Source organism: Anastrepha ludens, chromosome 5 (assembly GCF_028408465.1).
Source record: "Anastrepha ludens isolate Willacy chromosome 5, idAnaLude1.1, whole genome shotgun sequence".
NCBI classification, from domain to species: Eukaryota; Metazoa; Arthropoda; class Insecta; order Diptera; family Tephritidae; genus Anastrepha; species Anastrepha ludens.
In genome coordinates, this window is record NC_071501.1 from 40,885,317 (window position 1) to 40,898,347 (window position 13,031).

Below are 13,031 nucleotides of genomic sequence, written 5' to 3' on the forward strand. Positions count from 1 at the left end.
CCTTGATTTCATCTTGTTTGGCTTGTTTTTTTCTGTGGAAAACGATTGACGGTAAGCGCTAATGTATGGAAAAAATGGCGAATAAAGGCGAATTTGAAAACGAATACATACTCGTATATGCTAGACATTGGCCATCCAAGTGTTATCACCAAAGGTTGAGACATTTGTAAGAGCTCTACTGGTAGGCTTAGGTTTAGAAAGCGGCTGGCTTCATCTTCTATTTTGCTGAGATTACTTCTTTAAAAGAGTCTCTCCACCGGTTCTCATAAGGCTTATCTTATTTTTCGTCGTTTGTAATTTAAGGAGCTATATACAGTTAGAATTTTCAAAAAACCGATTTTTTATATACATATACCGTTCCCGTGAAATATCATTCCGGTGAATATTTTCGAAGTTACACCCAAATTTGTGCTGAAAGTAAAGGGTTTTCCAATGAGAGGTGTTATTTTGATAAAAGATCAATGGTTTCGTTGCTTGTGGGGCACGTAGCACCGTCTTGTTGAAAATAAACGTTGTCCAGATCAATACCATCCAATTCCGTCCATAAAAAATCGTTAATCATCTATCGATAGCGCAATCCATTCACCGTAACTGTTGATCCATCTTCATTTTCGAAAAAGTAAGGTCCAATGATCTGCCAGACCATAAACCGCACCAAACAGTCACACGTTGAGGATAGAGAGGCTTTTCAACAATAACTCTTGGATTTTCTGAGCCCCGGACCCGTCAATTTTTCGTTTGTTGACGAAGCCACCGAGGTAGAAATGCGCCTCATCACTTAAGATGATTTTTCGAAGGAATTCCCGATCATTTTCATGCATTTCAACGACCCAATCAGCTAAGACACGACGTTGTTGATGATCGGCCGGCTTGAGTTCTTGTGTTAACTGGACTTTATAACCCTTAAGACCCAAATCTTTATGCAAAATACAGTGTAATGACGTTTGTGGAATGCCAAATTCCAAAGAACGACGAGGGATGGACAAACCTGGGTTTTGTTCAACATTTTCGGCTATTCTTGAGCGACGTGCTCGGGTTTTATTCTTCACATCACTAACTTGTCCCAACAGCTTGAATTTATTCACCAGTTTCTATATTGCGGTCCGATAAGGTGCGTCACGATAACCCAAAAATGTTCGAGTTTTACGAACCGTCTCTGCCAAATTTTCACCATTTTTAAAGTGAATTTCAATGCGTTGTTTAAGCGTGTATCGTTCCATTTTTATTAATGGCATAGTTTCTACTTGACAAATATCAGAAAATGACAGCTTCAAAAGCGACATCTACCGAAATAACGGGCTATTCAAAATAACACCTATTATTGGAAAACCCTTTACAAGCAAACTTTAAACGCATTCTTTCTCAAAATGGTGTTTTCAAAGTCGGTGACCAACATTACTCGAAAACGGCTAAACCGATTAGTCTCAAATTTTAACACGAGTTTCTTAAATATATTTTTTAGTAATATAATTAATCGAAGACTTTTTCTCACCGATAAATATAGATATTTTTTATAAACAATTTAAGACCGAAATATTGGTCAAAAACCGATTTTTATTTAGAACCCGCCATTTTGTCAAAAAAAATTATTTGATTATTCTTTCAATAAATTACTAGATTTAATATTACAGTAACGAAATCTGTTTGGTTTTTTCATTTCAGAGGCTCCAGTTCAGAGATATAGTGATCACCGCAAAACGTCCTTTTTGAGAGGAGCTCCCGAAGATCAGCTGTAGCTCCTTTCCAAATAAATATTTTTACTAATACTAAGTCTTAAAATACAGTTAAAAGAGAACATAATATGTGTACAAATTTTTAGATCAATAAATTTAAAAGTTTTCTCAGAAAAAATTCTGCCATGAAAAAGTTCCTCATAAAAATATCTGCCGTTCGGAGTCGGTTTGAACCTGTAGGTCCCTTCATTTGTGGAACAACATCAAGGCGCACGCTACAAATAGGAGGAGGAGCTCGGCCAAACACCCAAAAGGGTGTACGCGCCAATTATATATATGTATAAATGTTCTGTTTTTATTGTAATATACGATTACTAAAATGTTCTATAATTATTTCCATATATAGTATAAGTAGTACGAAATCCGAGAGTGATATAAACCACGATAGGGCCATTATAGGCGTCACCTCATTATTCTCTCCATCGTGTTCCGAAAACAATAATACCAATCGACGGTGGAAATGATTGTCAATACGAGCATCTCAATATTTTTCTGTTTGCCCAGATAAGGCAATAATTAAAGGTGATGTAATGTCTAATATTCACTCTGTATCAGCCATTTTGAGCCACTTAAGAAATCCGTTATGACCGCTGGGAAAAGGTACTTTTTATTTCAAAGCAATGACTAAAGAAAAAGTACTCAAAATCATAGAAATGAAAACTTTTGCTCAAAAAGTTCCCAAGCACTAATGTTTTTTGTTGTGCTACAAGTCGTGGGCGTGATTCTCTAATGTTTTTAAATAAAGTTTGAAGTCGTAAAATCATCCTTGCAGAGTACCAAACTCTTATTTCAAAGCACAAATGAATGGAAACGGTCATACAACTAAAGGAGATCACTTTGATGTGTTACGTTTTCGAAATTAATCAAACTTCAGTTTGGACCAGCAGCCAATTCTAGGCGATTCATAGCTTACGGAACCACCCACGCACCCCATGCACCTCCACCTCAACTTTTCGGGAGGTTCATTAATAAATATGGCTTGACTGTATCGACTGGACTGTTTAGATTTTAGTTCGATGTAACATTTTGGAACTTTTAGGGATTTCCCTCTTTAGAGAGCAAATATTTAAATACATAGCAATACGAGTTTTCTTTTGGTGCCGCTATGAGCTTAGTGTTAAGTGGCGAATAATGTACTTATGTAAGCAAATATAATTGAAAATTTTCTAAACAAATCGTATCGAATGATTCGTACTCTACCACCCAAAGGCTGTTGAATGCTCTCATGGCAACGAGCAACTCTCACTCGGCAATATTTATAAGGCAAAAACACTTTGTATAAAATCTCCAAAGCAACAATCTGAATTTTTAGTCAACTTTTGGAAACAAACAGAAACAAACATTTTTCAATCTTTTTCATTTCGAGTGAATGGTTGTTAGCGGAGTATTTAAACCAAAAACTGAATTATTTTTATAATGAATAACGAAGTAACGCCAGAAAGTGCTCCACGCGAGGCTAAACAGACATTTCCGACTGATTCCGGACCAGAGCACATACCAGAATCAAAGCAGGATCATGAAAATGATGGCCCTTCCGAATGTGATTTTGCGCGCATACCAGAGGCTCCTGGAACGCCAGAATCTGAGCCCATTCGACTAGCACTTTTGCCACCCGATCATCCTCTCTTGGCAAAGTTTCAATCAAACTTGAAAGAATATCTGTTGCGTACGAAGGAGCAACTAAAGAATGAGATCGCCGAAATCAAATATCAACTCAAATTGAAAGAGGCAACACGCGAGGAGCAGGGTGCAAAGCTATATGACTTGCAACAAGGTATTAATCGCCAAAACGAGCAGCTGGAAGATTATGGGCAAGAAATACAAACAAATATGCAGAAACGTATGGAAATGGAGGGCGCTGTTGCACAACTCAAGGAGGAGTACGAACAGCGTTTGCAGCTTAAGAAAGAACAAAAACAAAATTATAACAAACGTATGGTCGAATTGGAGAGCATGAACACCTTGGAGGGGCATATACGCAATTGGGCCGATGAGGTGGAAGATGAAGTGAAGAATGCCAAGCGTATCGTAAGTCGAGATACACAACTGCAGAAGCAACTATCCGAAGAGAAAAAGAAATCCGATATGCTCTTTTACCACTTGGACATGGAAGTTAAGAAGCAGGAATATCAAGTCGAGATAATGCGCAATGAAGTGCAAGAAATGCGCGGCGTAACCGATACGCTGAAGATGAGCATTAGTGATGCGAGCACCGACTTGGAAGTCCTACAAAATGAGCATAAACGTCTGACTCAGGCATGGAGCGAGGTGATAGTGGCCATACAACACCGCGACAAAATTGTCTATCAAACGCATAAGGCAATGAGGTAAGTGATACATCGCATATGAATGGTGTAATGATATGGAGTGTGGCAGATAGTGGTGTAAGGGTTAGTGTAGTAATTAATAACGAACCAATAAAGGCCCTGCCAGGTCACCTTGGCCACTTGCTTCATTTCCAGGTATCTCCCAGAGCCCATACATCCCAAATAAATTTAATTATACAAGTATATTTTTATGATAATATAAGTAGATAAGCTTTGGCCTGCATTAGGGATATTGTTTTAAAATAGTTGGAGGGCTGGTCAGTACTATAATGACTCCTACTTCCACCTACTTTCTATATATCACAATGAGAGTGTCAAGTTAATTGTGATTAGTTATAATACATAGAAGCAAAACCTAGTAGTTTCAGAGTGGTCCCAAAATCTGCTTGAATAAATGTATGAATCAAAATAAGGTTTGCACTTCGACCTCGTGGGATTTTGTGCCCCCTACAACACAGCACCTCATCCAAACTCAGTAACCTTAGTATAGCTGGGTTGCCTTTTTCCGGTCACTTCCGGCTGATATAATAGGACTATGAATAAGTTCGTGCGGTTTTACAACAGATGGCGTAACTTGATTATTATTCCATCGATCCACATTTCCAAACATTCATTGGAGAGCTACTGTCGTAAGGCACAAACGTCAGTATAAGTTTTTTATTTGAAGCGTAAACAACAATATTTTTACCACACTTGAAAATGTCGAATTTCGTGCCAAATAATGTGTTTTTGCGGGGAATTCTTCTTCATTATTTTAATATGAAGAAAAAAGCAGCCGAAAGTCATCGTATCTTGGTGGAAGTTTATGGTGAGCATGCTCTATCTGAGCGAACGTGCCAGAAGTGGTTTGCACGCTTTAAAAGTGGTGATTTTGGCTTGGAAGACGAAGAACGCGAGGGTGCGCCGCCAAAGTTCATGGATACCGAATTGGAGGAATTGCTCGATCAAGATCCGGCTCAAACGCAAGAAGAGGTTGCAAAAACTTTGGGAGTTGATCAATCAACCATTTCCAAACGTTTAAAAGCCATGGGAATGATCCGAAAGGTAGGCCATTGGGTGCCGTATGAATTGAAGCCAAGAGACGTTGAACGCCGTTTTATGGCATGCGAACAACTGCTTCAACGGCACAAAAGAAAGGGTTTTTTGCATCGAATTGTGACTGGCGATGAAAAGTGGGTCCATTACGACAATCCAAAACGTCGGGCAACGTATGGATACCCTGGCCATGCTTCAACATCGACGTCGGCGCAGAATATTCATGGCCTGAAGGTTATGCTGTGTATCTGGTGGGACCAGCTGGGTGTTGTGTATTATGAGCTACTGAAACCGAATGAAACGATTACGGGGGATGTCTACCGACGACAATTGATGCGTTTGAGCCGAGCACTGCGAGAAAAACGGCCGCAATACGCCGATAGACACGACAAAGTTATTTTGCAACATGACAATGCTCGGCCACATGTTGCACAAGTGGTCAAAACATACTTAGAAACGCTCAAATGGGATGTCCTACCCCACCCGCCGTATAGTCCAGACCTTGCGCCATCCGATTACTATCTCTTCCGATCGATGCAACATGGCCTGGCTGACCAGCACTTCCGTAATTACGATGAAGTCAAAAAATGGATCGATTCGTGGATTGCGGCAAAACCGACCGAATTTTTCACAAAGGGAATCCGTGAATTGCCAGAAAGATGGGAAAAAGTAGTAGTAAGCGATGGACAATATTTTGAATATTAAATTTGTAACCATTTTACGTCAATAAAGTTTCAAATTTCGGAAAAAACCGCACGAACTTATTCATAGTCCTATTATCTTATTCTTCTCCACGATATCTTATCCTCCTTCTTATCTTGCTTAGCTACGCAATCTGCAGTGACCTGTCAGAATGCCCGTGAGTATTCTCAGTTTGTCTTTAGGGAGGGTTATGAGTTGCCTAAAACTTCTTTGATTATATGCAAGTAAATATGTACTTCGGTACCAGCTCACGTCTCTTAGCCCAAGTATGTGCTTACTTTTGACTAATATTTTTAGTTGACACTGACATTTTTTTACTGTGGGAAATCTTGGACATCTTGACAAAGGTAAGATTGTTATTATTATTATTAATATTGGGTCATAGTGCATTGGACCCTCCATGTGGTGCTTGACTGCGAGCCTACAATTGGAGGCTTCTCATGAAGTTGAACACTTCCTCATACTTTTCGTGCCATATCATCAATGGATTTAGAGTAAAAGCACCTAGGTGTGCGATTCTTCACCTAACGAGAGCTACACATTCCCAGAGGTGATGCTTTGGCTCGCAAAAGCGGTATACGTCTTTTTCTGCTAGTCCTAGTTTTCTGAACATATAGCGTAAATCCTCTCTGTCTAGGTTTAGGAGTATACTTGAGCTCTTCTTGGAGAAAGAATAAACTGTTTTACCTGCCTCCTGTCTGGACTTTCAATCCAGTGTCGTGAACTTCCGTGTCTTCCCAGACCTTTACAACTTCTTTTATGTAGACTTTGGTAAGACGACAAAAGAGTTCTAGTCCGCGGAATTTTGATTCAGTGCATAATTTCGCTAGGCATTTCGCCTGCAGTCGTGGCCTTCATATACTGGCAACCAACTCAGCATGGTGGTATTGCGCAAGGTGGTGACTGATCGAAAGAGTTAAACCTTTTTTCAAATGACGTCAGTCATATTTGGCACTAGTGCAGTATAAAAACAAACAAACAATGTAAAGGCCAAAACAGATATTGCCATCACTCAAAATCATTTTTTAATTTAGTAAAAAATTTATTCAAAAACAAACTGAAATGATTAATTTTGCGCCACCTAAATAAAGTACTTATATCGTTGAGAGCTAAGTAATGTTTAGTCTGCACACCGAAACAATGTTTTCTGTTTTTTTTTTGCTTCCAGCAAGGCACAAGAGTCCATTAAATTAAACACCAGGAGCATTGAGGCTATCAAAAAGCAAATTGCGAATGAAACGAAAATAAATGAAAAATTAGAAGTCTTTAAAACAAGACTTTTAACCGACTGCGGAAATCTCAAACGCGAATGTGAGTTCAATAAAGGTTTCTATAAAAACAAAAAAAAATTATAACATATCTGAAAATCCACCTACAGGTCAAAAGCAATCCGACACGCTGCTTTCTCTGCAAACCAAGCTCGAAGAGCTTCCGCTTTGGTTAGAGCAAAACGAAAAGGATTTGACCGAAGCTAATCGAGAAGGCAACAATTTGGGAACCGAATTGCGAAGATTGCAATGGAAAATCGATAAACTTAATGCCAAGAAATACGAAATGGAGGAGAACATGTTGAAATTGGCGCAAGAAGATCTGATTACGGATAAAGCGAGCCAATATCGTTTGAAACTGTTACGCGAAGCACAAGAGACCCGCAGAAGTACTGAATTAAACTTGGCCATAGTGCAAAACCAACTCTCCGACATACTTCTCGAAGCAGAGCACTACAGAGGCATATTGATTAGGATGAATCAGGAACAAGAGGAGCTACGAAAGAAATTAGACAATGCTGAGCGCAACGCAGATCTCATTTCTGCCGAGACACGTACAATCGAAACACAAATCGATATAAAATTGAAAAAAGTTGACCGCTTGTCAAGTCGTATCGCTTATCTGACCGAATTGGGCGAAGGAGAGGGATTGCACGCAGCAAGCAAGAAGGTATACATATTTGTAAAAGTATATTCTCAGAAACAATTAGAAAAGTGAAGATAATTTCTGAACTGTAGATAAAAATGCTGGAAAAGGCTATATCATCCATGGAGCAGCAAATACGTGAATTACAACAATTTTGGCTAATGATGCAAAACCACTACGTTAATCTCACGGAAAAGCGCAATAATCAACTTAACGAAATACAGGTGACACAAAAACGTAAGTGTTTATTTTCAAACCCAAATTTTAATCCTTACCTGGTATCTATATTTCTTATATTGCATTGTTGGTATTGGGGGCCCGTTTGAAGACCAATTGAAAAACAGCAAATAAATTGGGTTTTTATGAATAAATTGTGGTAATCGAGGTCTTGACAGGTACTTTTGCAGATTTCGATTTTAAAAACTGCTACAGTGAATACTCGAATTTCAAAGGAAATTCTAAAAAATTCGATCTAATGAGTTGTCGACTAATGATAAAAGTAGTTATTCAATAACTATTACAAAGAAGACAAGTGCGGATTTTTTTTTTTTTAATTATTTCGTCTAAATGCCGTTACGTCGGATACGCTCTTGGTACCTGCCCTCCGTACTCCGCGCCACACGCTGGAAAATGATGTCGGGGTGCCATTTTCCTCGCGAATGATATTTTCTTTTAGTGCTGAGTTGGCCGCTGAGTTTGTTTCATAATCTTTGCTTCTGAGGTGCTCTCACAGAAAAACGCCCATAGGGGTAAGATCAGGCAACCTGTGAGGCCAAGATATGTCACCAAAACAGCAAATCAGTTTGTTAGGGAAGAAATCACGCTGTTTCGTCACGATTTCTCTGGTCGCGGCGTAATGCCATCTTGATCACTACATTAAAGAAACAATCGAATGGCTGTGTATGTATGTGTAATGTGTATGCTAATTAATGTAACATCCTTTCAAGAGAGCAATATTTATCTGATAATGAAGCGGCATTAATTTCCTTGGATTCACGAACGGCACTCGAAATTCGTCATGGAATTATTTTTTCTTGACTTTTCTTTTGATCGCTTCTGAAAAAATTTTGTGAACTGATATGAGTGACAGCTCAGCAATATTGTAGGGAATTGCATGGCCCTTCTAACTGATAGGACACCCTCGAAGTGGTTTTTCTAAACAAAGAAATTAATGGGCTTGAAGAGATGGGTTTAGACCATGTAATACTGCAAGGGTTGAATGAAGGTGGATTCATTGAAAGTAGTGGAAGAGACTTAATCGAAGTATATTTCCACCGGAGCATCTTCGTCGGCCAAGGTACCGTAGTCGCTTTTTGATGCATGTTAGAGTGTCGCATGTCATAAAGCTAGAAAGGCTTGCCTATTTAATGCAACTCCTTTGAATGCCTTTGCTATGATGGGCATAAGACAGACTTGTGAAGTGAGGTTATTGTTCGTTAAGCCTACCAAGTCCTTGACAGGAGTTATAATTCTCAATAGTGTTTGTTTTGTCCTATTTCGCTACTAGAATCAACCTCTTTTGTCCCCTTCTTTAAGCTGTAGGCCCTTTTTCATGCGGATGACCCTGATGGAGTAATCGATTATGTTACGCATCTGTCTTTCTAATATTATTTAATTCCGAACGGCTCGGAGAAGTCCCACAGACGGGGCTGAGGATCCTGTTGAACGTCGTTCTACTCGTATATAGCCATTTAGTTTCATAGAGATACCAAACAGAGCTTTTTTCGTGTCATGAAATGTCCCGTTACGTTAGTTTGTAACGTTTGTAAACTATGAGATACACTCGGTCTCATGTGAAACTTGCCTTGATCGCTCCCATCTCTCCATCGTGTTCCGAAAACAATAATACCAAACGACGGTGAAAATGATTGTCAATACGAACATCTCAATATTTTTCTTATGGCAACGAGCAACTCTCACTCGGCAATATTTATAAGGCAAAAACACTTGGTATAAAATCTCCAAAGCAACAATCTGAATTTTTAGTCAACTTTTGGAAACAAACAGAAACAAACATTTTTCAATCTTTTTCATTTCGAGTGATTGGTTGTTAGCGGAATATTTAAACCAAAAACTGAATTATTTTCATAATGAATAACGACGTAACGCCAGAAAGTGCTCCACGCGAGGCTAAACAGACATCTCCGACTGATTACGGACTAGAGCACATACCAGAATCAAAGCAGGATCATGAGAATGATGGCCCTTCCGAATGTGATTTTTCGCGCTTACCAGAGGCTCCTGGAACACCATAATCTGAAGCCATTCGACTAGCACTTTTGCCACCCGATCATCCTCTCTTGGCAAAGTTCCAATCAAACTTGCAACTCCTTTGAATGCCTTTTTATCTTAATTCAATATCTTCCACGTTACGGCGCTATGATGGGCATAAGACAGACTTGTGAAGTGAGGTTATTGTTCGTTAAGCCTACCAAGTCCTTGACAGGAGTTATAATTCTCAATAGTGTTTGTTTTGTCCTATTTCGCTACTAGAATCAACCTCTTTTGTCCCCTTCTTTAAGCTGTAGGCCCTTTTTCATGCGGATGACCCTGATGGAGTAATCGATTATGTTACGCATCTGTCTTTCTAATATTATTTAATTCCGAATGGCTCGGAGAAGTCCCACAGACGGGGCTGAGGATCCTGTTGAACGTCGTTCTACTCGTATATAGCCATTTAGTTTCATAGAGATACCAAGCAGAGCTTTTTTCGTGTCATGAAATGTCCCGTTACGTTAGTTTGTAACGTTTGTAAACTATGAGATACACTCGGTCTCATGTGAAACTTGCCTCGATCGCTCCCATCTCTCCATCGTGTTCCGAAAACAATAATACCAAACGACGGTGAAAATGATTGTCAATACGAACATCTCAATATTTTTCTTATGGCAACGAGCAACTCTCACTCGGCAATATTTATAAGGCAAAAACACTTTGTATAAAATCTCCAAAGCAACAATCTGAATTTTTAGTCAACTTTTGGAAACAAACAGAAACAAACATTTTTCAATCTTTTTCATTTCGAGTGATTGGTTGTTAGCGGAATATTTAAACCAAAAACTGAATTATTTTCATAATGAATAACGAAGTAGCGCCAGAAAGTGCTCCACGCGAGGCTAAACAGACATCCCCGACTGATTCCGGACCAGAGCACATACCAGAATCAAAGCAGGATCATGAGAATGATGGCCCTTCCGAATGTGATTTTTCGCGCTTACCAGAGGCTCCTGGAACACCAGAATCTGAGCCCATTCGACTAGCACTTTTGCCACCCGATCATCTTCTCTTGGCAAAGTTCCAATCAAACTTGAAAGAATATCTGTTGCGTACGATGGAGCAACTAAAGATGAGATCGCCGAAATCAAATATCAACCCAAATTGAAAGAGGCAACACGCGAGGAGCAGGGTGCAAAGCTACATAACAAACAAAAGCTTTAGAATATCCCTTCTTTCCACAGTGCTATGGTCTTTCAGCTCCTTGAAGAACTGTGTATCTAAAACTGCAAATCTTCGTTTCGATAGACCAGAAAAGTGGCACAGAAGGTGCAGAATCGACTCGTCCTCTTCGTCATCTTATCAGCTTCTGCAGAATTTATGGGTCTCCCCGCTTGTATGTCTACCTTTTTGACAGTGCCCGGTTATAACAGAAATTTGTGTGCTAAGACTATGTATATTTGGCTCAGAAGGGATTCCTTGCGTGTCGCATTAAGATTCAGTCGCAGTTGCCGAGCGATTCTGTTATTAGGCTTCCCAGCATCGGACATTCGACCAAAGCGCACTTAGTTACTCGTTGATGCATCGTATTAACTCTTCGCCTCTAACATTGAGCAGCTTAATCGGTATGCCATTGACACCAGAAACTTTGTTGTTTTTATGTCATATTATTGATGGAAGCTTCGTTTCTAAATATTAGTAAACGATCTCCTACAAAATCGTCACTGGTATCGCCATTCGAAAGTGATCAGATATAATATATTTGAAAATTGGATGTAGAAGAGAGTGCGGTTTCGCCCGTAAGCTAAATTTCATCCTATTTTCATTTACTCTTTTTAAGTCTAAATGTTGACACTATTTTTTTTACACACTATTAATATTACTTGCCTTGAATTTTCAGAATACGGTATAGTAAAGCAAAAGTCCCTGAAGATCGACATAGATCTAGAAAAGCAAGAAGAAGCCACAAAAGAACTGGAGCGTGACATACAAATGTTCCTAACCAAATTGGAGCTATTGAATAAAAAGATAAGCAAAGCACGTCTACAGCATGACACTAAAGAAAATGAATGCCAATTGGAGCATACTGAGCTGGTTCTAAAACTGAAGGTAAGTAATTAGAATTCAAAAATTGCTCGCCTTGAACTACATTTGATCCTACGTTGTTAGGATCATGAAATGAACGTTTTGAATATGGAATCCGAAATCGATGAACTACAGGACGAAATCGAGCATTACAAAGATCTGGTCTTAGATAAACATCGTGAATCGCTTTCGTGGGAGACCAAGTATAAACTCATCGAAGAGGCCTTGCGTTGGCACAAGGATGAAACAAGTGATTCGAGTGAAATTGGTAATATGAAGTCAGAGATACATCGCATGAAGATACGTTTCCAACAGTTGTCACGCGCTCAAGAGAAGCTTGCTCAAGATTTGCAGCATGGTGTGGCACATCGTGAGCACATCTATGTCGCCGCTTCGGCAAAGAAGCTCGCCGAAGTCAAAGCGCAACGTTTGAAAACCGGTATTTCCTCCGAGCAAAAAGTTATCGATCTACGTAATCGATTGAAAAAGATGCAAAATGAGATCAACACCATTAGTGACGAGCAGCTCGTGAAAGTAACTCGCGAAAATGAACGAATTCGTGCCGAACTAAGTCGTTTATACAACGACATTGAACGTGAAAAAACAAAAGATGAAGAATTTCGTCAGAAGATTGATGAGAGCATGCTGTTGAAACATTTCAATTTAGATCGCATTGTACGCAAACAAAATCGTGCAAAGTCATATCGGCGACTAGGAGTAGGTTCTAGCGTACCGAAAATGCGTTCCGAAACGACAATAGGTCAGCTGGTGCAAAAGCAAATGGAAATAAATGACAACCTCCTAGACGTAGTACAGATATTGACCAACGAGTTTCCAGAGAAGAAAAAATTCTTTGCCAAAATAACACAGGTCCTTAGGGATTGAAGAGAACAGCAAAAATTCTACCACCAGTTTATTTTGTATTAATTTTTTATGTCTTCTAAGAGATCAGACTTTATTTTTTCGCAAATACTTATATTTTGGATATCGAAGTTATTGAAAATATAGAAATAATGAAAAC

General features: G+C 39.2%; 1 protein-coding gene across 1 annotated transcript; it reads left to right on the top strand.

Annotated features, from left to right (window-relative positions):
• Positions 1–3,070: 3,070 nt before the first annotated feature.
• On the top strand, positions 3,071–13,031 carry LOC128864394 (coiled-coil domain-containing protein 40). The gene is made up of 6 exons (XM_054104027.1): positions 3,071–4,060; positions 6,966–7,108; positions 7,176–7,735; positions 7,804–7,948; positions 11,826–12,034; positions 12,095–13,031. Exons 1-6 carry the CDS (start codon positions 3,150–3,152, stop codon positions 12,893–12,895), a joined length of 2,769 nt encoding a protein of 922 aa, XP_053960002.1. The 5' UTR covers positions 3,071–3,149; the 3' UTR covers positions 12,896–13,031.

What these genes read in the sequence shown, in the direction of transcription:
- LOC128864394 (XM_054104027.1), top strand. Translation starts at nt 3,150, where the DNA reads ATGAATAACGAAGTAACGCCAGAAAGTGCTCCACGCGAGGCTAAACAG. An exon ending in CAAACGCATAAGGCAATGAG is followed by an intron (nt 4,061 to 6,965) that starts GTAAGTGATACA and finishes TTTTGCTTCCAG; the next exon opens with CAAGGCACAAGAGTCCATTA. An exon ending in CGGAAATCTCAAACGCGAAT is followed by an intron (nt 7,109 to 7,175) that starts GTGAGTTCAATA and finishes ATCCACCTACAG; the next exon opens with GTCAAAAGCAATCCGACACG.